Here is a 9,173-nt window from a genome sequence, read left to right as displayed (position 1 = left end):
TTTTAAACAAATGTGGAGGATGCTGCCGGTTCTAGTTGTCAAACAGCGGCTTGGTTCGAGTCTCCAGCCCCTTCTGGCAGCATGAACGCCGCACTGGTGCTCATCAGTGGGATGGGACGGCCGCTCGGTGGAGGAGCCTGCGCAGTGGAGCCGGGTCAGAGTTGGGTGCAGCTCCACCAGAGAAGGAAGCGGAGTTTCCGGCTGTTTGCAGCGGAGGGAGAGGATTGCTGACGCCGCGAAACCCCGAGAAAAACGCCGCCGGCTCGGGGGGGCTAACAGTGTGTAGCATCTGTAGTGGTCGTTTTCTTCCATACCGGTGATTGTGTTTTTTTTTTTTTTAAACAAACCGAGGGGGTCGGACAGAAGACCGAGCAAAGAAGCGGCACAAGGCGGGGGTGAGCCACCAGCTACCGGCATGGCCAGGGACTACGATTACCTCTTCAAGCTGCTCATCATCGGTGACAGCGGTAAGCCGACGCCGGGGATGCGGGACGGGAAGTGGGCCTTGTCGTGTTTTTTTTACATTGGGGGGAGAAGGAATGCAGCTATATAGACGCAGTGTTCTTCCATTATGCGCTTACAACAAATTATCTTTTATTTCGTTCATGCAAAAATGATTAGGGAAATGTACACATCCGCCATATTTCTGTGGCGGTGACAGGGCGGAGGTTGTGTGTGTCCGGGCTGGGCATGTCAGCCGATCAGGCCGGATATCGCCTCCAGATCTATAAAGGGCTCGTCGCTAGAAGATTTTGTGCTCTTGTCCTCGTACTTACTGAGACATTTTGTTTCAGCCTCATAACAAAGCACACACTGTTCCCCAAACAACTGCACAGAGGGCTCCCATGTTTCTCTCATTTGGCCTCTATTTTGTATCTCCCCTTTAGCTGTGTTAGCTAGCCAGTTGGAAGTTTATGTAGCTAGCTGTTAGCCGACGTTAGCTGAGAAGCTAGTGTTTTGTAGCAGTGGAGGGTCCGTCTACACAAGCTAAAGATAGCGTCTTGTGTGTGTGTGTGCTGCCTGGTGTAAGGTCAGGTGAAGTTAGCTGCTGAAATGCATTTTGTTGTTTAGCTGGCAAGGATGGTAGAGCTAGCTAGCTAGCTAGCTGCTCTAGTAGTGGAGGAATGCTGCACTGCAGTCTGGTTCGCATCCAGCCAGTCAAAGTATAGTGAAGTGAGACTGACACAGTGGTTAGTATCAGCTGGAGTGTCACTTAATGAAGTGTGTCTGTCTGCCAAGATCAAGAGGCGCTAACACTTCTGACTGTGTCTGTTTAGCTCCCTTTATTATGCTGAAACAAATGACGTAACACAGCCACAGTAACAGGTAGATGCATGATCTAAGTTTCTGTACAATCAATGGGGATTGCGCTTCTTGCATCTGCCCATTTAAAGTATAGATGTAACACAGCTCCACCCTCAACAGGAGTACAGCCTCAGCCTGCAGGACTTCTTTGTGGACCATGATCTTTGTGTTCATTGACAGCTCCGATCCTGGCACTACCCCATCAGCTGAGGGCAAGGCCGCACAGCAAGCCCTTCACTGCCATTCACACACAGAGGCCAGTGTCCCCTCAGCTGCAGCGTGGAAGTACATCTGTCTGAGATTATTTGGGGACGATGCTCTGACCTCTGCCCCTCCTCCTCCTCCTCCTCCGCTGCATGCAGTCAGATCTGCTGCTAGTGCCGTCCACACACTGGATCTCCAAGCTGCACCAGGGCTGAGTTCTATCACTTAGCCGCACTTGTTTAGCTTCTGACCCGCCACGGTGGTACGTCTGCTCACAGAGAGATGTTTGACACGAGCTCAAATTCCAGGCCACAAAAAGGGTTAAAATGTCACCGATGATTTAATCATGGACACCTTAGAAATTTGAATTCTAAAGACGATGGTGTTAGTTTCTTTTTAGCCAGGCGTCAGGAAGGCACAGAATATTAGAGCTTCAGAAGTACAAGATGACTCTTCTGCTTTGAAGGTCTGGTTATTGTTTGTTGAACTCTGTAGCGTGGAGCTCACAGGAACCTGAGAGCTTTTATGTGGGGACCAATCAAACATGATATGACAATAACACAATAGGTAGGCTTCAGGTTGGGTCCCACCCCAGGCTGGGCGGCAGAGTCACTTCCTAACCTCCGGCTGCAACCTGAGCGCTGATCTGTTGAAGACACAACACTGATCCCTCTCATACATTTACATTTTCTTCTCCCTCTGCTTTCTCCTCTCCTGTCATCAGTTGTGTCTCTGTAACTCCTTCCTGAAAGCTATTTATTATGCGTGATAATTTTAGGTTTCCAGACAGATATATTTGTTTCTCTTGATGCCTTGCCTCTGTGGCTTTGGTGCAAGCCTTCGCAACTGCTGCTGCTTGTACTGCTGTTGCTTACGCCTCTGTAGTGTCATCTAAATGCTTTACGTGTGCATGTCGAATGCGGCCTGCATACCGTAAATCGTTCACCCTGTACACTGTGCAACAGGTTCACGTTTGTCTCTATGTCCTGAAGAACTACATCTTTAGGTACATGAGGACTACAGCAACTGTCATGGTTGACATCTTGTTGGAGGTTTGCAGTTTGGCTTGAGAAAAAATTACCGGTTCCTGAACGATACCAATTGTATGAAATCCATTTCAACAAAAGATTGCATTACATGTACACGTGGTGAGCCTCGTCTCCTGGTGTTGCCTCGAGACAGCCAATCATCAGTGGTATTATATCTTGGCACAGCAAGCAGCTGCATGCTTATTGGCTGATGAGATGAACTCCTAATGTTTTGTATTCTGGTATTAAGTGACAAGACAAGTTTTGGTACCCAGCCGTAGTTTGCAGTGGTCACGTGGTGTTAGAGTTAGTAACTAGTTCATCATAAGAGAAAAGAAAAGGCAACATTTTTGTCATCAGACAGGATTTACTCACAAAGAATGCGCTCAGTTTTCGTCTTGTTTGAAACCTGTTGTACTCTAAACCTCATCCTGTGCTTGTGTTTCCTCCTCAGGAGTGGGGAAGAGCAGTCTCCTCCTGCGATTTGCAGACAACACATTTTCAGGTATGTGGTTCCATCTCTGCCGCTGCAGCATCATTTCGAGACTTTGTACTTTGGCGTCGTCGCTAACTCGATGTTGTGGTTGGCATGCGTGTTTTGCAGGTAGCTATATCACCACGATCGGCGTCGACTTTAAGATCCGGACGGTGGAAATCAACGGGGAGAAGGTGAAGCTACAGATCTGGGACACAGCAGGGCAGGAGCGCTTCCGCACCATCACCTCCACGTAAGTAGATCCACACATGCGCGCTTTTTCAGGTGAAGCTTGTCATTTTCATTTCATCATCTGCATCTGAAACCAAGAATAGCTCTTTGTGGTCCTCAGATTAGGTATTTATTTGAGGAAGCAGTTTGTAGACAACTAGAATGAGTCGGTGCTGCTCTGTGAAACTGGATGGAATTCCCCACAGATCCTAATTACAGATGTGAGAGGGAGGCTCCTGGTTCTCGTACTGTAGCGCTGCATGATGGCAGGGGCTGGGCGTCCTCACCCTCGTATGCTCGTTATGCGTGTCGCACAGTTCAGTCTGGTGTTGCACAGCGTCCACGCTAAGAGCAGAACATCTCTCCACACCTTTCAAGGTGAAAACACAAGCTTTCAATGTGATCGTTTACGGACACCAACACCACAGAGTATAGTCTGTGTAGCCGCAGCCTGATGTGGTAGAGCTGAGTATTTTCACAATCGATGAGTCGTTTTATTTTTCAAGCAAAAGTGTCAAACATTTGCTGTTTCCAGCTGCTTAAATATAAAGATTTTCTGTTTTTCTTATGTCATCTTTGATAGTAAATGAAGAGTCTTTGTGTTTTGGAAGCAATTTGCAGGCGTATCTTTGCACTTTGTGGAAATTGTGATGAGCCTTTTTCGTATTTTATAGACTGAATGTTTAACTGTGGGATGGAACGCAGTTGTCGTTGCATTTGGTGACATTTCCTTCAGTACTTTTTGAATGATGGTTAAGTTGTATGGTACACAGGCTGCACAACAAATACTCGTTCATAGGATAAAGATAATTGTTGGTTCTGGTCCGTCCATGCGGATTGTTGATGATGTTAATAAGAAAACAGACAAAACAACTCTGACGTTATCCTTTAAATCCAGAACTCAGACTATCCAGGTTTTCTCACGCTGCCATTCAGACTCAATCAACCCCCATTAATATTGTATAATGTTGCAACACGAGCGCAGAGGTTCCCACCCACAGAAGTACAGATGTCAAACATGTGTCCAGCTCGAGGCCTGCGAGCTTGACGTGTTCAGTTTGGCCTCGGCACAAAGCAAACAGCTGCTCACGACTCTTGAATGGAAACACTTTCCCAAGCTTTCAAAACTGGCCGCATCATTTGCCGTGACGCCTGCTGCTCTCAGCACGGCACTAAAGAATATAACCGGATTACATAACGTTCGTGTGAGGATTGAATGGGCCATCGGAAGACACGGCGGTGGCTGCTTCTAGATCTGTGGCCAAGAGGAGGCAGTTAATGCAAAATGAATGTCATCTTCAAATATTAAAAATGTTTCTTTTATTCAGGGGAAACCTTTTCCAACATCACCTTGTACCATGTTGTCTTCACTCTACTACTACTACTACTACTACTAACAGTGGTGATAGTAGTAGTGGTTATCAATCAATTAATCAATCGATTGTCTAAACATTCCAAAACCCAAAAAGTCTTCCTTCACTGTCATAGATGACAAAGAAAAGCAGAACATTCTTACATTTTAGAAGCTGGAACCAGCAGGTGTTTGACAGATTTGCTCAAAAAAATGACAGAAAGGATGAATCGATTATTGTTGGTGTCCCTTTTTCTCAAAGTAAAAAACGTACATATGGAATATTGCCGTCTGAGCTTTATCGCTGGAAACTGCTGCATGTGAGAGTGAATCAAAACGTTGAAGTTGCAGGTTGTAAAATCAAAACAAAGAGCTGAAAGACGCCACGTAGCTGTAGAACCGAGGAGCTGCTGTGTCGGGTGATGACTCGGTGTGTTTGTCAGTACGAGCGACCTATTTTCCTGTTGCGTAGTCTTCTCATCCACTGTTGCCCTGAAATATGAATAATTATCAGCTTTAACGCAGTATTTCTATAAACTGCACCTCAGCGACTGAACTGCAGTCGGACGCTCCTGTTGCCGTCGGCCGTCCCAAGATTCCTTTCTCCTTGTAAATGCCCCGCTGCACTATGGACCTGCCATTTAACTGCCATGTAAATGACATGCGCTGGCTCGAGTGCAGAATTGACAGGCAGATTAAAATCAATAAAGGAGTAGTGTGCAACTGTGCAGCTGCTGTCAGTGTGTGAGGGGTCACCGACCGAGCTGCTCTGAAACCACATTGATGTGACCCACAGCTCAACACTGCAGTCATCTTGCACGCTCATCTCCTTTTTGACTTTGACAGAGGCAGACGGAGGCTTATTAAACTGTCACTGCCCAAGACGTGCGAGTGTTGCATTGAAGGTCAGGAGGGCATGTCGGATGGTTGTTGTTATGTAACGTGAAGCATCAGAACGCCTAAAACATCCAGAAAGCTTGAAATCTTCTTCAGTGCCGACGTGTTAGTCCCTGAGGAGTCTGAGCGTCCTAGTTTGGAGGCACGGTGGCCAGTCTTTCTGCAGGAATCCCTCCGCCGAGCAGGCAGCCCATTAAGGCTGATTGTTCTCTGTGCTCAAGTATGAGTGCCGTGGTGCCTCATTAGGTCCTAAACGAATTTGTTGAGATGCATCATGGGCCCAGAGATCGGCTCGGTCCACTCTGGCACACTAAGCCTGGGGTGGGAACCGTATTCCAGACCTCACCGCTTCCATCAGAGTCGGGCAGAAAGACCAAGAATGACTGAAAATACAGGCGCTAGTGGGGTCACGCTTTTTTCTTACTTTCATTTGCAGAATTACTCGGCTGCAAGACGCCACCGACTGGTGATTTCTGAGGGGAGAGTTCAGTTTTTCAACAGTTTATTACCTTGTTTGTGCAGGTCGGGCCCCACACGCCTGCTGTGTGTCTGTTAGTTTATTGGTTTCTAATCATGTGTACTGAGCACACACACACACACACACACACCTGAACACATTTAGCCAACCACCCCTGCTGTCTGGTGGCCCGTTACTGCTAAACATTGGGGACATGCTCAGGCAAAACACTGTATCCCCACACTGTCATGCCAGACACACACACACACACACACACACACACACACACACACACACACACAGTGCGCCTGACAAAAGGGTCTTTGTGTTTGCTTGGTGAGTGGAGCTACACTGGGGATGCTCCCTTTCTGAGGCCTGTGCACTGTTTGAAGCCTGGCTGCAGGTCTACAGTTAAACTGTCAGTCACATTCTGGTTTAGTCATCTGTGTGCGACAGATGCTGCTCTCAGCTTTGTGCGCTCCACTCTGTTACTTACGCACTCACACTGTGTTACTGATGTATTTCAGTGTTGCGTTATTGTATAAGCCGTTTGAACGGACAACGCTGGTGTTTCTTTTAATCGTTGTTAGACGAGCAGATGTTCACTTCTGATTAGCTGGATTGGAATCGAGTAACTGCTCATTTTGAATCATTTTTAAGGGTTTGTTTTTCCTTCCAACGATTTTTCAAGATCATTCAGTTGAGGTTTGTCTCTCCCTGCTGGATGTGAGCACCCGCTACTTCAGTGGTTTCTTCAGGCTTTTAATCAGACGCTGTATATTCTCAGCTCCCGTCAGGTGAGCTGAAGTCATCCATCACTGAAACCACCTGTCGTGTTTCTAAAGTGCTCGTCTGAATTGATTTGAAAGTGGATTTTTTATAAATCGTCAGCGGTTAGGTCATTGTCAGTTTCCATTTGTGCTACTACCACTGAGTGGCATTAATAATTTAATTGTTTACCCATAACTTTTAGCCAATCATTTCAACTGTACTTCTAGCTAACTATTATTACTATCAGGGAAGACACTGTCAGATTTTCCCAGCATCCGACTGGTGGCTGATGCTGATTTTGACACAACATGAGAATATGTTTTTAAATCAAATCATAATTTCTGTGACTCAACAAGCTTCCAAATGTCAAAGGCTGACTGTGTCTCTCTCCCTCGTGCATCTTCAGATACTACAGGGGAACGCATGGGGTCATAGTGGTATACGACGTCACGAGTGCCGAGTCCTTCGTCAACGTCAAACGATGGCTACATGAAATCAACCAGAACTGTGACGACGTGTGCCGAATATTAGGTGAGTTTGCACCTTTCATTGTTCAGACAGAGTCCGGGGATTGTCGTCACCTCGCCATCCTTGATCTAAAAATAGACTCTACCCTTGAATCGAGCGCACGCCTGTTCTGTGGGAGAATTGCTCGAAGCTCCGTTTCCCAAGTCGCTCGTGTCGAGTCACCTTTCGCAATGTTCATTTTTCAGTGGGAAACAAAAACGACGACCCCAACTCCAAGGTGGTCGAGACGACTGACGCGCAGAAGTTTGCGGAGCAGATGGGGATCAACCTGTTTGAGACGAGTGCGAAAGAGAACATCAACGTCGAAGAGGTAACTCGCCGGTTCTGTTGTGTCTGGCCTCAGACGGTTTTCGCGGGCTGATGTGTTTGCGTGGGGATGTTTCTGGGACATGCCTGCTATGTGGAGCAGATCAGCTGAGGGTCTGAATCAGGCAGCGCTTCTGAATGCTTTGTAGAACCTTCTGATGTGGCGGCGTGCTCAACAGGCATCTTCTTTGTACAAACAAAGCCTTAGAGGAAAAAGCACTGCAGCTAAGAAAAACACTTCACAATGACGTCCAACTCGGGCATTCATAAAGATTTGACATGCGGGGAAACAGCTAGCCCGCCTCTGTGTAAAGGCAACCTTTAAAGCTCGCTAATGGCATTTTTCCACCAGCGCTTTTGGCCGCGCTGAGTCAGACCGAGCCGCGCCAATTTGCTTTTCCATCGCCAGCACCTGACGTTGTGCGACTGCAGCCAACCCGCAACAAGCACCTGTCTCCCTCCTCAAACAAATGTGTCTCGCAAATTAATACTCAAATCACGTCTGTGCAGGAAACCTGAGAGAAATGCACTGTAAAAGTCACTGTAGCTTTAACAGAATCTCTTTAGTTTATCTTTTTTTTGTTAGTACTTTCAAACATCTTCTGTGTTTTCCTATTTCCTCTGGTTCGCTTTCACACGACAACATGTCCTGCGATGCTGCTTCATAATAAAAGCTTTTAAAGGCCTAAATAACAGGGGGGCTTTTATTGTGAAGAAGTTGCAGGAAATTAAACACGTTTGATATTAGCAGAGCCACTTGGTTAGCTGTGATTCTTTGGTAGTACTGCGGGGTACAAGCGCGTTATCAGTTAAAGACACGCCTTGAAGCAGGTAGCCCAGCTGTGGTGGAAATGCAAAACTGTCCTGAGTCAACCTGAGCAGAGCCAGGCTGAACAGATGTGGTGGAAAAACAGTATACTAACTTGTTAAACCACAGTTGTTTTTTGTTGTCATGTCGTCGTTGCTGAGGTTGCCAGGAAGTGGTAACTTCACAAAGTCACTCTTCTCGGCCAAGAAAGTGTCAAAAACTCTCACAAAAACCTTACAGTAGGCAGATTATTCATTCCATTAGAGCCGGGCGAGTTTTACAGTCTTTACAGTAAGATGAGGTTATCAGTTGTCGGCTGTAACTTCATGTTGAATGGACAAAAATCTCTGAGCGCTGCGGGAGTCTTTCCCTGCAGTCGAAAAAAACACCTGATCTACGTACTTTGTTTTCTGTGATATGTTTGATGTGGTTCGCTGTTTGCTTTGCACTCACCCACAACGTCATCGTTTTGTGCTTCTCCTGCAGATGTTCAACTGCATCACAGAGCTAGTGCTAAGAGCCAAGAAGGAGGTGCTAGCCAAGCAGCAGCAGCAGCAACAGAACGACGTGGTCAAACTCACCCGGAACAGTAAACGAAAGAAAAAGTGCTGCTAGCAACCTCGAAGCCATCCACTAAAGGCCGGCTGCGTCTTTTTCTTCACACACGCATACACACAAGATGGGACTCAGCGCATCTAAATTAAAGAGCAGATAAAGATTTAATAAATATACGGTGAAAGATTTAAAAAAAAAAAAAAAAAAGAATACAATAAATGGAAATAAATGTCCCCTTTGGACAAACTAATCATGAA

At 46.5% G+C, this 9,173-nt stretch overlaps 1 protein-coding gene across 2 annotated transcripts; it reads left to right on the top strand.

The window, feature by feature from the left end:
• Positions 1–39: 39 nt before the first annotated feature.
• rab35b (RAB35, member RAS oncogene family b) lies at positions 40–9,173 on the top strand. 2 transcript variants are annotated; one of them, XM_030417777.1, is made up of 6 exons: positions 77–467; positions 2,992–3,042; positions 3,142–3,265; positions 7,126–7,250; positions 7,433–7,557; positions 8,848–9,173. In XM_030417777.1, the coding sequence occupies exons 1-6, from the start codon at positions 416–418 to the stop codon at positions 8,974–8,976; spliced, it is 606 nt and encodes a 201-aa protein (XP_030273637.1). In that variant the 5' UTR covers positions 77–415; the 3' UTR covers positions 8,977–9,173. The 2 variants fall into 2 exon arrangements, with proteins under 2 accessions (XP_030273638.1, XP_030273637.1); XM_030417778.1 differs by lacking the exon at positions 7,433–7,557 and having other exon boundaries at positions 40–467; positions 8,848–8,954.

The sequence above is a fragment of the Sparus aurata genome, chromosome 5, assembly GCF_900880675.1.
Source record: "Sparus aurata chromosome 5, fSpaAur1.1, whole genome shotgun sequence".
NCBI classification, from domain to species: domain Eukaryota; kingdom Metazoa; phylum Chordata; class Actinopteri; order Spariformes; family Sparidae; genus Sparus; species Sparus aurata.
Note: the sequence above shows the minus strand (reverse complement) of the source record. Positions and strands in the feature narration are given on the sequence as shown.